Below are 14,792 nucleotides of genomic sequence, written 5' to 3' on the forward strand. Positions count from 1 at the left end.
CGGGACACGGGGTCCCATCTCCCCTGCGGGCACAGACACTGGCAGCTGAGGGGCTGTGGTGAGGAGCTGCTCATGGCGAGGGCGTTCTGTTCTGCGATGGTGTCATTTTTCTCTGAGTGAGAGCAGCAAGGTCACCAGCTGAGTTAGAAGGAGGGAGGAGGGCTTGAGCCTCAGGAGTGAGTGTGAGTAACTGCATGGGGGGGCGGGGAATGTGTGCAGCACGCAGGGCTCCCGGAGGTCAGGGGAGGGGAGCGTGCGGTGGGCTGGGCCGCGTGTGCTTAGATCGATCGCGTGTTTCGCAATGCGTGGTGCTTCCTGTGCCGGGGCTGTGGCACACACCTCCCACGCTTCGCTCTTTAAGCTCATACCAGCCCTAGAGGTAGGCACTGCTGTTACATCATGGACATCTCTGGTGTGAACAGTAGGGGAGAAAGGGGGAGAAATACACACACAGGCGTGTGCACATATGTGTGTATAAATACACTGACATTAAACATCACCGGGAGGGTATGCAAGAGACGGACGTCACGGTTGCCTCTAGGGAGGGAGCAGGGCGTCTGGGACACTGAGGTGAGGAGGGGGAGACCGTACTGAGGACCTTCCCCCCTGTTGGTTTTGAACCACGTGACTGTGTCACCTGTAAGAGTCACCGTGGAAGGGGCCGCACCAGCCTCGGGGTTGGGACCAGCATCAGCTGAGCTCCCGGCGTCGCCACCTCTGGGTCTGGGCAAGTGGGCGGTCCTGACAGTGAGCCGGACTGGCCACGGGGCCCAGGGTGTGCAGGGATCGCTAGAGAAGAGGGTGGCTCCCTGCGAGGCCCAGAGGCCCAGAGGGAGTTCGTGGTGGGACTCGCAGGCTCCCACAGCTAGAGCGGCCCTGAGCAGGACCAGGCAGCCCAGCCTCGCCACCAGAGGGCAGGCTCAGAGCCAGGGGATGGGGCCAGATCCCAGCTCATCACTTGGTGCTTGGCAGCGGAGGGCAGGGTCCTTGGCCCCTCAGAGTCTCCGTTTCCTCGGCTGCTAGATGGGGTGAGCCGAGGTGGCCCTGCCACAGTTGTCGGGAGAGTGCAGGACCGCCGCTGCTTGCAGAGCGCGCGTGAGCATCAGCGAGTACGGCTCTGTCCCTCTGAAGGTGACTCTGCCCGTAGGCAGTGGGAGCCCGGTGCTCCGGTGCCACCTGGTGTCCCGCAGTCTGTCTGGCTCTCGCACTGGCAGGGGCCTGGCAGGGCCAGGGAACAAGGGCTCCCGTCACGAGCTTGGGCTGGGCGCTCAGCAGCTGCTTATGGATTCAAAAAGCATCTTCGTGCCGCTGAGCCAAATGCCATGGACACCTTGTTCCCTGCGCGAGGCAGTGACTCAGCCATTGTGCCAAGGAAGTGACGGGAAGCTGTTGCTCTGGAGGAGGCACCCCGAAAAGGGTGTGAGGCTCGTCTTCGGTGGGGAAGCCCGGTTCCCACCTCCCCTCCTGCGTCACACTCTGACGTCCCGCAAGGACACTGAGCTTCCTAAGGCCGGGCCTTGGGTTCACTCTCTGTGGACTCTGTGATCGGGACCTTGTTGAAATCATGTGCCATCACCCAGCAATCCTGAAAGAGCCCCTTCAGGTTCAAGGAACAGCAAGCCTCCAGCTCAGGTCACCTTAGGACACAGGTCAGCTTTGCCTGCCTGCCTGCTTGTCTGTCTGTCTGCCCGCCCCCTTCCATGTGCCAGGCACTGCTCATGCAAAGACAGCAAGTGGGCTCCATCCCTCAGAAGCACAAAGTGTAGAAAGGAAGATGACACACACACCAATAATTCCGGTGTTACCGAGGGCTGTGAGAGCCGAGGACCATGACTAGCTCTGCTAGAGGCCAGCAGGAAAAGCTTCAGAGCGGAGGTGATATTTGTGCTGGGTTTTGAGATATAAATAGGAGTTCACCAAACAGTGAGTAGGAGGAAGGAAATTCCAGGCAGAGAGAACAGCCTGGGCTAAGACCACAGGTAGGAGATAATGATGCTTTCGAAGAATGGCGCACAATTTACTTTTCTTATTTATTATTTTAAAATATATTTTTATTGATTTCAGAGAGGAAGGAAGAGGAGATAGAAACATCAATGATGAGGGAGAATCATTGATCTGGTTGGAGCCCACAACCCGGGCATGTGCCCTGACCGGGAGTTGAACCGTGACCTCCTGGTTCATAGGTTGCCGCTCAATCTCTGAGCCACACTGGCTGGGTTGGTGCAATTTAAAACTTATGAATCATTTATTTCTGGAATTTTCCATTTAATATTTTCGAACTGCAGTTGACCATAGGCAGCTAAAGCCATGGACAGCAAAACCACAGATAAGGGAGGATGACTATGTTTTTCTTTTTTCTAATCTTCACATTTCTATTAGGAGCATGGCTAGGCCCCGGTTCCTTATTCACAATGCCCGAACCCAAATAGCCCTGGAAAACAGAAGTGATTTTCTTTCTCTGGGAGGGAACTCATCTTGTGGCAAAATGACCTGCACAGCTGGGAGGCTATTTATAGTCCTCATGGATGCGCTGGTGTGAACTGCCATCTTCTGCGCCAGAAACACGAATGCATTTGATTACAGGTTTGTCCCAGGCCCGCTCAGGGTAGCGTGTAGCTCTGTGGCACACGCACCATATTGCCTTTTGACACTAGAATTAGAAGCGAAATCCTGATTTCCCAAACCAGGCCGGCCCCCGGTGTGTCGGTAAGGAAGCGTGGGCCTGGATCACTTTTGGAATGCAGGCGGCCTGCTCCATTTCTCCGGTGGTCTCGCTCTCCGTGCTGGGACCAACAGAAACCGCGTCCACCTGTCCGCACGTCCAGCCTTCCCTCCCAGCCCAGCTGGCCCCCAGCAGGTGATTTCGCCTCCTGCTTCATGGCCGCCTTAGGAGGCGGTGGTAGGAGGGCACCGTGGCCCCGACGAGTGAGCTCCATTACTGCGAGCAACTCATTTCACCTTGGGCCTCAGTTTACTCTTTCAGTAATCCCTGCCCCCACCCCCGCCCCCCAGACTTCTCTGTCTCTACCAGGTCAGAGGCATTTGCTGGATCACATGCTACTACGTGCCAGGCATGACTGCTGGCTGTACATTTAATTCTCGCAGTCACTCTGCGAGGGAGACTCTACTATTATTCCCACTTTCCAGATAAGAAAACTGAGGCTCAAGAAACAGGCACTACCACTTGCCAAGTCCTCTCGGCCGAGTGAAAGTGGGAGTCAGATTTAGAACTGCGTCTGTCTGACTCTAAAGCCCTGTGCTGGGTCCAGCTGCGGTCCCTGCTTTGCGTAACAGAGGAGACAGGATGTCTAAAGGCATGGGAAATTGCCCCAGGCTGTCTAGATGCTGTGTGGCTCAGCCTCCTGACCAGCCTGAGAGCAGATGGGGTCAGGCAGGGGCTACCCCTCTCTGGAAGGGTCTTAGATCTGTGCCTCAGGTTGGGTGAGCGAGGTGGGTTCCTCTGTAACCTGTGACCTGGGGCATGGAGGTGTGTATGAGTGAACCTTTTCTTTCTGGGACCAGGGAGAGCAGGTGGGCAGGAGGAAGACGGTGGTATCTTTGTTTATGGTTTGAGGTAGAGGAGGTCTCAGGAAGACCTTGATGTTCGCAGTTCTCAGGCTGCACACTGGACAACTCTAGGAGGCACCATTCACACTCTAATCTAAGTGAGTGGCACTCCCTAGAGTCGTGCACTGCACACCATGTCTGATGGCCCTGGAGATGCTCCTTCGCGAGATAGCCCCGTGGTAAGCCATGATCGTGGTTAAAATGAGCAGGGAACCGACCGTGCAAGTGTGTGCGCCCGTTCTGTCGTGCCTCAGCCCGACAGTGAGCCTTTACCACATGCGCCTGGATCTGCATTTTATCAGCGACACCGTTGCAGGGGGTGAGGGGACATGCCCAAGGTCACACAGCTCCGCTCTTCACCACTGTGCCTCGGGGCCTCTGCACTCCGTTGAGGCTGAGGGAAGGGGGTTGGTGGGAACCCCGTTGCACTTGAATGAAACCGTTACTGCGTGTCTCCTTTCTTCCCCTGCCACGGTCCCCTCCCGCATAGCTGGACAAGATGCTGGACCCGCAGGTGTGGCGGGAGGCGGCCACGCAGGTCTTCTTCGCCCTGGGGCTGGGTTTTGGGGGCGTCATCGCCTTCTCCAGCTACAACAAGCAGGACAACAACTGCCACTTCGACGCCGCCCTGGTGGCCTTGATCAACTTCTTCACCTCGGTGCTGGCCACCCTCGTGGTGTTCGCCGTGCTGGGCTTCAAGGCCAACATCATGAATGAGAAATGCGTGGTTGAGTAGGTGGCACCTCTTCCTGCCCTTTCTCCTCCCTGTCCACCCCCCCCCGGGAGGGGCAGGTGGGCCGTGGGTGGGGAGTCCCTGTCCCCGGGCTGAGGATGGAGATCAGGGGAGCTCTCCGTCCCAGCCCCGGACCACAGGGGCAGATTCACAGATGCCTCTGCTGATGGCCAGTGGGTCCCGCCTGGGTACCAGGAGGGACCCCCAGGTTTGTGCCCACTGCTGCCTTTTTACCTCGTCCTCTCCCCTTTGTGCCGCAGGAACGCTGAGAAAATCCTGGGATACCTCCACACCAACGTCCTGAGCCAGGACCTCATCCCTCCCCACGTCAATTTCTCCCACCTGACCACCAAGGACTACTCGGAGATGTACAAGGTCATCATGACCGTGAAGGAGGACCATTTCTCAGCCCTGGGCCTGGACCCCTGCGTGCTGGAGGACGAGCTGGACAAGGTGTGGGACGGGCTGGGAGGCAGACAGTCCAGGGGTGGCTGGGGCTTGGGTGCGGGCTACAGAAAGCCACCAGGGACCCATTCATTTACTTGATAAGCAAGGACCTTATTTTCATGTGTCCAGAGAGGGAGAGAGGAAAGGTATCAGCTCATACCCCTGCCCTGAGGTCAGTTTGATCCCTGGTGAGCAGGGGCCCAGAATTACTGCAGTTGTCCGCTACCTCACCTGCCCATCAGTGCCACCTGGGGTTTTATAAAACCCTGATACCCGGCTTTACCTCCCGACCAATCAAATCATTGTCCCTGGGGTGAGCCAGGCATCGGTGTTTTTAAAGGCGCCACTGTGATCATGGGGCAGGCGGGCTGAGATCACTACATTCAGGCCTGGAGTTCAGAGCTGGGAGCAATCAGGGAAGGCTTCTTGGAGGAGGAGAGTCTTGAGCTGGGTGTGTTGCTAAAAGGGAGCGTCTTCATCTGAATTACCTGGGGTCCTTGTACACCTTGCAGATTCCAGACCCCACCGCTGAACTCCTGAACTGGTTGGTGTTTTACTGCCTTGGTGGGGGCAGGATTCTGATGCAAACTCAAACCCGAGCCCCGCTGGCCAAAGCAGCGGGATGTAGGTGGGGGTGGGGACCCCTGGGAAGAGGGAAGAGTCAATCCTAAAGCTCTGAGGAGCTCCCAGGGTGGGCGAGGGCCCTCACTGAGGCCTGGCCCTCCCTCCGCCCGCACCCGCAGTCCGTGCAGGGCACAGGCCTGGCCTTCATCGCCTTCACCGAGGCCATGACGCACTTCCCCGCCTCCCCGTTCTGGTCCGTCATGTTCTTCCTGATGCTCATCAACCTGGGCCTGGGCAGTATGATCGGGACCATGGCGGGCATCACCACGCCCATCATCGACACCTTCAAGGTGCCCAAGGAGATGTTCACAGGTACCTCCTGGCAGCCTCCCCCGCCTGCAGGCATGTCTGGGTGTGGCTCTGACGGAGAAAGCCTGGGTTCTGACTCATTCCTGACCCACAGGGCTGGGCCTGCTGCAGGGTGGGCTGTAGGTCTGGGGAGTGGGCGTTGGGGGGGCCTGGGTGCCCCCAAGAGCCCCGGGCCCGCCCACCGCACCCCTGCCCCCACACCGGCCTCCGGCTCTCTGTAGTGGGCTGCTGTGTCTTTGCATTCTTCGTGGGGCTGTTGTTCGTCCAGCGCTCGGGAAACTACTTTGTCACCATGTTTGACGACTACTCGGCCACCCTGCCGCTCACTGTCATCGTCATCCTCGAGAACATCGCTGTGGCCTGGATCTACGGGACCAAGAAGTAAGGGGCGTGGGGGAGGGGGAGTGCACGGCCCCAAGGGGCTGGGGTCCCAGAGTCAGGAAGCCAGAGCCGGAGGTGCTCCTGCAGATCACGTAGAGGCTGAGATGCTGCGGGCGCGCGTCTCCTGGGTTCAGGTCCTGTCGTCGCCCTAAACTGCCTTGATGCTCACAGCATCTTTCCTGGGCACCAGCTCCTCAGAATTCAGTGCAGCGTAAGCACCTAGCGGGTGCACAGGGGCCCCTGCCCTCCGCACTCATGGACTTCAGCAGCCCTACTCAGCATTAAGGCTATTTACACATGGTGTGAGGCAGGGCGTGGTTTGGGCCCTCCGTTTGGGTGAGAGAATTCAGCAATAAGAAGGGATTAGGTCTTGTGGCCTGAGCCAAGGACAGCCCCCGGCCTCATGGCTCATGAGAGCCAATCTGTACTCCCAGAAAGCCCTGCGACCAGGTCCCCCTCACTCGCTCAGCAAGGTCAGGGCTCCACTAACCCTCTCGGCCCTCCCCTTCCCTTCCCTCCCCGATGTCTGGACCTGGCCTTAGAATCGGGCTCTCTCACTGTCGCTGATCCAGCCACCCGCTTCCTGGCACAGGGTAGCGGGCGGTGACAAGGCAGGGAGCAGCCGTGAGCAGGGCTGGGACACGCTGCCCGGAGGTGCTGACCTCGGCAGCCTGGGGAAGCCCCGTGCCGTCTCGGAACGCTGTTTTTAAATGCACATGATAACATAGCATTGTACAGGCAACGTTATATTGACAATTAGCAAAATGCTGTTTCAAATCTGAGATGTGATATCTGTGTACTTTATTTTTTAAAATAAGTTTTTATTGATTTCAGAGAAGAAGGGAGAGGGAGAGAGATAGAAACATCAGTGCTGAGAGAGAATCATTGATCGGCTGCCTCCTCAGGCCCTACACTGGGGATCAAGCCTACAACCTGGACATGTGCCCTGGCCAGGAATTGAACCGTGACCTCCTGGTTCCTACCAGGCGGGCTCTGACTTTATTTTTACTGCATTACATTGTAAGACCTGGCTGTGGGCTTCGTGGCCATGGTAGCTCCAGAGAAGCTGTGAGCAGAAGTGATCTTAGGAGGTCTCTTCAGTTGTAATGTGACAGGAACATATCTGAGATTTAATCAGCTGCTGGCAGTCACAGGAACGGTTAACACTCTGTGGTTGTTCGCATTTGTAATAGAAAGAAATGCAAGATTTCGGTTAGGTGTTATTGAGGTAGAGGTGATTTTTTAAATGCCATTCGTGGGCACAGTCTGCGAGCCCCCCCAGAATTCAACCCACAGGCACGGTAGTTAGAAACCCCTAGTCAGGGCAGCCTCTGGACCAGCCGTGGGCAAACTATGGCCCGCGGGCTGGATCCGGCCCGTTTGAAATGAATAAAACTAAAAAAAAAAAAAAAAAGACCGTACCCTTTTATGTAATGATGTTTACTTTGAATTTATATTAGTTCACACAAACACTCCATCCATGCTGTTGTTCCGGCCCTCCGGTCCAGTTTAAGAACCCATTGTGGCCCTTGAGTCAAAAAGTTTGCCCACCCCTGGTCTGGACACCAGGGAAGTGCACTTCCCCCTCTTTTCCAGCAGGGGGAGTCTAGAGCCAGGCCAGTGCGAGTGGGGGTGGGGGCTGCCCAGAGCACAAAGCCCTCGGGTGCCACCTGCCAGGCAGAGTGTGTCCTGCGGGGTGTATTATATCCTGGGTGGGTGTGATTTGATGTAGTCAGAGGATCTTAGTGGAAGACGGCAGAGCCTGCCCAGATGATATACCAGGAGCGCTGAATGTGAAGAATGGGTGGGATGGTCAGAGAAGGCTTCCTGGAGGAGGAGGCTGTGGAGGAATACGCAGGCACAGTGGGGGTGCCAGCTTCCGGCCCTCTGCTGCCCCTGGCAGGTTCATGCAGGAGCTGACGGAGATGCTGGGCTTCCAGCCCTACCGCTTCTATTTCTACATGTGGAAGTTCGTGTCTCCCCTGTGCATGGCTGTGCTCACCACGGCCAGCATCATCCAGCTGGGGGTCACGCCCCCAGGTTACAGCGCCTGGATCAAAGAGGAGGTGAGGGGTGGCAGCCCGGGGCCCGGGGACATGGGGACCTTCCCAGGCCTTTAATGCAACAGGTGATAGAGACCAATCCTAGTGGGGCAATTGCTAAGTGCCCGGCCTGGTGGGGGCATTGCACACCTGACTGTAACCTTTCCAACAACCCAGGGCGAGGCGGCATCGTCCCTGTGGTACAGACAGGGACACGAGGGTCGAAAGGCTAACGCCCTTGCCCCTCTTTCTGACCTGTGCTTTCTCGCCCTGGTGTGGAGTGGACTCACCCACCCTTTGTACAAGTGCAGAAACTGGGGGTGCAGATGACCGGCTACCTCAAGTAGCAGTCCCTGCTGCCCCTCATCTCTGCTGGTGCCAGATGGCGGTGGGATGGGGAGAGGGCGGAAGAGGGGCCCTGCGCGGGTAAGGGGTGGCAGTGCCAGGCACCGGCCCTCACCCCCACCCACCCCCAGGCTGCCGAGCGCTACCTGTACTTCCCCGACTGGGCCATGGCGCTCCTGATCATCCTCATTGTCGTGGCGACCCTGCCCATCCCCGTGGTGTTCGTCCTGAGGCACTTCCACCTGCTGTCCGACGGCTCCAACACGCTGTCCGTGTCCTACAAGAAGGGCCGCATGATGAAGGACATCTCCAACCTGGAGGAGAACGACGAGACCCGCTTCATCCTCAGCAAGGTGCCCAGCGAGGCGCCCTCCCCCATGCCCACCCACCGCTCCTACCTGGGGCCCGGCAGCATGTCGCCCCTGGAGCCCAGCGGCAACCCCAATGGACGCTATGGGAGCGGCTACCTCCTGGCCAGCACCCCGGAATCAGAGCTGTGACCACCGCCCCTACCACGCCCGCCCCTCGCCTCCTCCCAGCCAGCCCTGCCCTACCTGGCTCTCCTCCAGGAGAAGGGCTGCCCTGCCTCATCCCCCAGCCCGTTCTGCACCCCAGACCTGAGTGGGGGCTGCGCCATCTAACCCTCCGAGATCCAATCACTGCATGGCAGCCGAGTAACTGGAACAGCCCAGAAGTTCTGACTCCCATACAGGGGAGGCTCCCAGGGGCCACTTTCAGGGTCACCCCTCCCTTCTCTCCCTCTAACCTGCTGCCTGCAGATCTTGGTCTCAGAGCCCTCTGCGCTGCCAGGTGGTGGGGTGGGGCGGGGTATCCCAGAGGCTGCCTGGTTGAAGGCAGGGGATGGGACGGATGTGCCAGGACCCAGGGCTCAGCTTGGGGTGGGGCTCCTTTGCGTGAGGCAGATGGTGCCCGGGCAGCAGAGGGGTGGGGGCCTCTCCACCCCCAGCTCTAGGTGGGGTCTCCGATGTCCTAGGCCAGGCCTGGGTGGTGGGTGCTCCTGCATCTTGCCTGGGAGGGCCATGCCTAGGTCTGAACCCTTCATGCCTCCACTGGGGCTTAGCATCTCCCTGTCCCCGCCCCTCCCCGCCCCATCCTGGAGCGAGTGGTGGCCTCTGCCTTTTCCTCGAGTCCCAGAGCACACTTGTCCACAGCACAATTCAGGTGGTTTGGAGCACAATTCGGGTAGTTTGGAGCACAATTGCAAAGCACATTCCCTCCTCTCACCTGGGACCCAACTTTCTCTCTAGTGGCAGCTTCTCCCTGGAACGGGGTTCCTGGAGTTCAGGGCCCTTGCCCAGGAAGCCTGGCACCTGGGAAAAAGATCATTCCACCGCCCTTTTGGGCTGCCACTCCCCCTCTGTAATGTAAGCACAGCTACCCAGTCCATGGCAGTCGGGGTCACAGACAGTGCTGTGGACGCTGAAGGCAGCCAAGGGGAGGGGCTAGGTGTCTGTGTCCCACCCCCACTCTTCCCTTCTGCCTACCCTGGAATAGAACCTGACCAGAGAACAACTGCCTGCAGAGTGATGGTTGGGCCATTGGAAGGAAGGATGGATGGATGGATAGATGGATGGATGGATGGATGGATGGATGGGTGGGTGGATGATGGATGCAAGGGAAGGAAGGAAGGATGGATGGATGGACCAAGGGAAAGATGGATGGATAGATGATGGGTGGATGGGTGGATGGATGGATAGGCCAATGGAAGGAAGGATGGATGGGTGGATGGATGATGGGTGGGTGGATGAGTGGCAAGGGAAGGAAGGATGGATGGATGGATGGACCAAGGGAAAGATGTATGGATGGGTGGATGGATGGATAGGCCAATAGAAGGAAGGATGGGTGGGTGGATGGATGATGGGTGGGTGGATGAGTGGATGGATGGATGGGCCAATAGGAGGATGGATGGATGGGTGGGTGGGTGGATGGATGATGGGTGGATGGATGAGTGGATGGATGGATGGGTCAATGGGAGGATGGATGGATGGATGGAAGATAGGAAGGAAGGAAAACTGGCCGGGACAGCAAACCTCTTTGAGAGCTGTGGTGGGCAGGGAGGGCCCAGGCCTGGGCGCCATGACAGAAGGTTCTGAGTCATGTGTGACTCTGACTGCTCTCAGCACTGGGGGGAAGGGGAGGACAGACTAGGCCCAGGTTGCCTCCTTAGCCCCTTAGTTTCTTGTGCCACCCCCCCTGCCTGGGGATCTATCCCCCCGCCCCACAATCTCCCTTACTTGCCCCTCCCTCCCCTTTCTGGCCTCTCAGCCCCCTGCGCTTCCTGTGAGGGGAGCGGGAGGCCCAGGTCTCCCCAGAGACATGAGCCTTTGGGGCATAATAGGCCGCCTTAGGCCCCTCCCCTGACACCACCTCCTACCGGGCCCCATGCCTAGTCCCACCAGCTCAGCAGCAGGAAGAGCAAGGCCCGGGAGAGACATGCTATATATACTCCGCTGTGTATTCTATTTCTATTGTATATGCAATCTGTACATGTGGGTGTAAATGCTGTTAAAGGACAACCCAGTATACTGTGGCTGCCGGACTATTTTCACCCTCAGTGCTGCACAGATCTATTTTCATTGTATATTTGATATATTTTTAATTTTGTAGCTTGTGGCCGGGCCAGGCCCCAGCCCGCCAGCCTGGGACAGGGGCGCGGTCCCTGACGGCTGGCGTGCTCCTAGCCTTTGGCTGTGGCCGGGCCTGTCCGGCTCTCTCTGCTGTGTTAGTCGTAGGGCCCAGAGCTTGGTGTGCGTGCGTGTGTGTGTGTGATGTGTGCACATACGTGGGTGTGGGTGTGTGTGGGTGCTGATTTGTGAACCCCAGTGTCCCCCGTGTCCTGAAGAGCCCGCTGCCCTCCCTGCTCCCCCTCCTCCTCTCAGCCAGGCCCCCAGGGCTGCAGGAAGCCCCTGCTGTGGGGGAAGCGGGCCATCCTTGCTGGTGCCACCACTGGGCTCCCAGACACGGAAGGAGGGGTCTTGGGGATGGAGCCCCCTGATTCATTTTCCAGTCACCTTCTCGCTGTCTCCACGGGAGTCACAAGCTCTTCATCCTGACAAAAGTCCAGGCTTCTTAAGCGGGTGAGACACCCCCTCCCCAGGAGGGCCCCTCACAGCGCCCTGCCCTGCACTGGCCTCAGAGGTCCGGACCGTTCCGAAGGGACCTGCGGCCTGTGGCCTGCGCTGTTGACACACCTTCGCTCGCTCCTCAGTGGGCGAGGCTGGGCAGGTGGGGCCTCTGATGAGGGAAGATCCAGCCTAGGCTTCCTGGGGGAGCAGGAAGGGGCTCCACCTGGCACAGGGTCCCCAACCCCCACTAGCACCGCAGGAGACGGCGACTCCAGGGCGGGCGTGCCTGAGAGAGTCCCCGGTCCCTGCCCCTCAGCCTGATCACCAGCTTCTTGCTCAGGGAGCCGACTCCGCTGAGGCAGCTTGAAGCCCCAGGCCCAGAGCGGGCAACAGTGGGGCTCACGAGCTGATCCCACTGAGCTCGGCTTTGCCCTCCAGCAATAAATCTGCAGAGACTGTTGCTTTCCTAGTGCCGGAGGCGCCTCCTGAGCCAGCGGCTGTGAGGCTGGGGGCCGGAAGCTGTGTGCTCCCAGGCCGGCAGGGCTGCAGCGTTACCGGCAGGGGCCACCCTTCTGCCCGTCCACCAGCCACACCCCTGCCACTGCCTCCCCACAGGGAAGAGAAGGAACCTGTTGGAAGGCACCTGAGCATCCATGAGGCCCCCAAACTGGGGACCTACTGCCTCTTCCCTGAGGCCTAACAACTGGGTCCCCCCTCACCCCGAGCGCGGCTTGGTACAGGCCCAGGTGCAGACAGCGAGCATCACTTTAGGTCCTGGCACAAGTTCATGGCCGGCAGAGCCCTGGGTAGGTCAAGACCACTCAGACCAGGGGAGGGGACGAGGCATTGTTCCCTGGAGCCCCCTTCCTCTCTACTCCCCCATCGTGTGCAATAAAGTGTCTGTTCTTACCAACCCCCTCTTGCCTCTCTGACCTGCCAGGATCGGGGATGGGATGGGGCAGCGTTGGGGTAAAAGCTTGGGTGGGAGCTGTGGGAGCTGTGGGCGTGGCTGGCTGGGACTTGGGGAGGGGGAGGAGGGCCATGTATTTATTCTCCACGAACTGTCTAGGTGCCCGTGTAGCAGGCCTTGTTGGGCTCCAAGGACTCTACACGCCCACTCTCGTGGGAAGTTCGCAACAGCTGTCTGAGGAAGGCGGTTGACCTTTGAACAACACAGGTTTGAACTGGACGGCACCACTTATACGTGGGTTTTTCCCAGTAAATATACAGCTGGCCCTTCATACCCATGGGTTTCCCATCTATGAATCCAACCAACAGAAGACAGAATTTTAAAAAAATATATTTGTATTGATTTCAGAGAGGAAGGGAGAGGGAGAGAGAAACATCAGTGATGAGAGAGAAGCATTGATCAGCTGCCTCCTGCACACCCTACACTGGAGATCAAGCCCACAACCCGGGCATGTGCCCTAACCGGGCATCGAACCGTGACCTCCCGGTTCCTAGGTCGACGACGGCAGCTGGGAAGCCTGACGCACTGCCCTGTGTCCCTTTCTATAAGGGACCCGACTCTACTGGGGTTGTGACCGCCCTATTCAAGGTCGGCTTGGTGGCTGTCCACTTGAGGAACATGAGGCTCCATCGACGTGAGGACGGTGTTTGGTGTCCACGTCCCGGGCTTTGAGGGGGAAATCCCTGCCCTGCCTTACTGCCAGGGAGAGCTCTGCCTGCCAGCTCTGCGAGGGGGATGGGGGAGGGGGGGCACCTCAGGGAGGGGCTGGGCTGGGCAGGCCTGAGAGCCAGGGAAGGGGCAGCAGGGTTTCTTGGAGCAAGCCACGTTCTAAGTCGTGAGAGAGCAGCCCCTCTCTTCAAACAGAAGGTAAAGATGAAATAGGGAATTTGTCATGGATTTAAGTGTTTAGTAAGCACCTACGGAGCTGCGGGTGGGGGAAGTGCTGCTCCGTGCCTCGCTCTCAAGGAGCACAGACTGGCTCCGGGGGAGGGGAAGGCCCCCCCACCCGCCTCGGCACCCCTCTCCAGCCAAGGTCCCCCGGGGTCTCTCCATTTCCTCCTCCTGCCGGAGGAGACGGTGTTGTTCCAGGAACGGCCAGCAGATGGCAGGAAAACCTTTCTATCCAGATCTCGGTCCCCTCGTCCTCCGTCACTTAACTCCTTTGTGGATTAGTCTATTCGTTGAACGAACACTTATTTTTATAACTGATTTTGTTTTTAGAGGAAGAAAGGGAGGGAGGGAGAGAGAAACATCGATTTGTTGTTCCATTTATATGCATTTATTGGTTGATTCTTGGATGTTCCCCGGGGGGAGGGGGGGAGGGGGCAAGCGGGGATTGAACCCAGCAACCTTGGCCTCATGGGACGCTGCTCTAACCAACTGAGCTACCCAGCCAGGGATGAACAAACTCTTATTAGGCATCCACTGTAACAGGCTCTGTGCCAGCTATGGCTGCTCAAGGATAAAGAAACCATTCCCATTGTCCTGAGTTGGGGAAAGGGAAGGGAACCTCTTCTCCCCTGAGTCCCCCACACTGACCCCAAACCTCCCCATATGTCTCTCTAACCGGGGAATATGTTGGTGCTGGAAATCTCACGCCTTGAAAATTTATTCAACCCTGTGGTTGAAGGTAATGTTTTGGGTTGAAATATCAACCCTCCTATCAGGAGGGACACACCAACCCCCTAAGAAGCAGTCTAACACAGCTTGGGTTTGAGGGAGTACGGAGCCAGACTTCCCCCGTTCAAGTTCAAAGGCCAGCTAGGCCCTCTGCCTCCTGGGAGACCGAGGCCTCGGCGCTTACATCTCCTAGTCTGTAAAACACGTAAAATGAATGGACTGAAATGAGACGGTGCATATTGCTGTGACTCAGGTGACCCCAAATCTTAGTGGCTTAAGACAACCGTTTTATTTTACCCACGGTGTTCTGAGGGAGGGATTCAGGCAGGGCTTGTCTGAGCGGCTCTCCTGGCGTCAACTGAGGCCAGACGCGCCGGTCGGAGGGTCCACGGCAGCCTCGCTCGCGCTCATCCCGACGGCTGGCACCTGGGGACAACGGCTACAGGGCTGGGCTCCGCCTGTCACCAGAGGAGCGTCCGTCCGCACTGGCCTGGGGAGTGTCGCTCATCTCCGGAGGGCAGACTCTTTCTGTGATGGCTCAGGGTGCCCGAGAGGCCATTTCAAGGGACAAGAGGTGAAGCTGCCTCTGCCCTCTGCCCCCGCATCCCACTGCCTCATCGGGTCCAGGCAACGAGCGTTCTGCGTGCCCAGGATTGTGCTCAGCACTG

The 14,792-nt window shown here is 58.2% G+C and overlaps 1 protein-coding gene and 1 long non-coding RNA gene across 2 annotated transcripts in view; one reads left to right on the plus strand and one right to left on the minus strand.

The window, feature by feature from the left end:
• The window catches only part of SLC6A17 (solute carrier family 6 (neutral amino acid transporter), member 17), a 35,125-nt gene extending 26,147 nt beyond the window's left edge, over window positions 1–8,978 (plus strand). The window contains exons 7-12 of the mRNA XM_006762984.2: window positions 4,058–4,299; window positions 4,561–4,753; window positions 5,491–5,683; window positions 5,902–6,061; window positions 7,965–8,127; window positions 8,580–8,978. Coding sequence (XP_006763047.1) covers window positions 4,058–4,299; window positions 4,561–4,753; window positions 5,491–5,683; window positions 5,902–6,061; window positions 7,965–8,127; window positions 8,580–8,948 — 1,320 coding nt within the window. The 3' untranslated portion in view covers window positions 8,949–8,978. The remainder of the gene's footprint in view (window positions 1–4,057; window positions 4,300–4,560; window positions 4,754–5,490; window positions 5,684–5,901; window positions 6,062–7,964; window positions 8,128–8,579) is intronic.
• LOC107182960 lies at window positions 5,771–12,445 on the minus strand. Its single transcript, XR_001513721.1, has 3 exons — window positions 12,239–12,445; window positions 6,294–6,301; window positions 5,771–5,782 (listed from the first exon to the last, which is right to left on the minus strand). It is a non-coding gene; the product is annotated as an uncharacterized LOC107182960 (long non-coding RNA).
• Between the last annotated feature and the right edge of the window lie 2,347 nt (window positions 12,446–14,792).

The sequence above is a fragment of the Myotis davidii genome, unplaced genomic scaffold, assembly GCF_000327345.1.
Source record: "Myotis davidii unplaced genomic scaffold, ASM32734v1 scaffold217, whole genome shotgun sequence".
Taxonomy (NCBI): Eukaryota; Metazoa; Chordata; class Mammalia; order Chiroptera; family Vespertilionidae; genus Myotis; species Myotis davidii.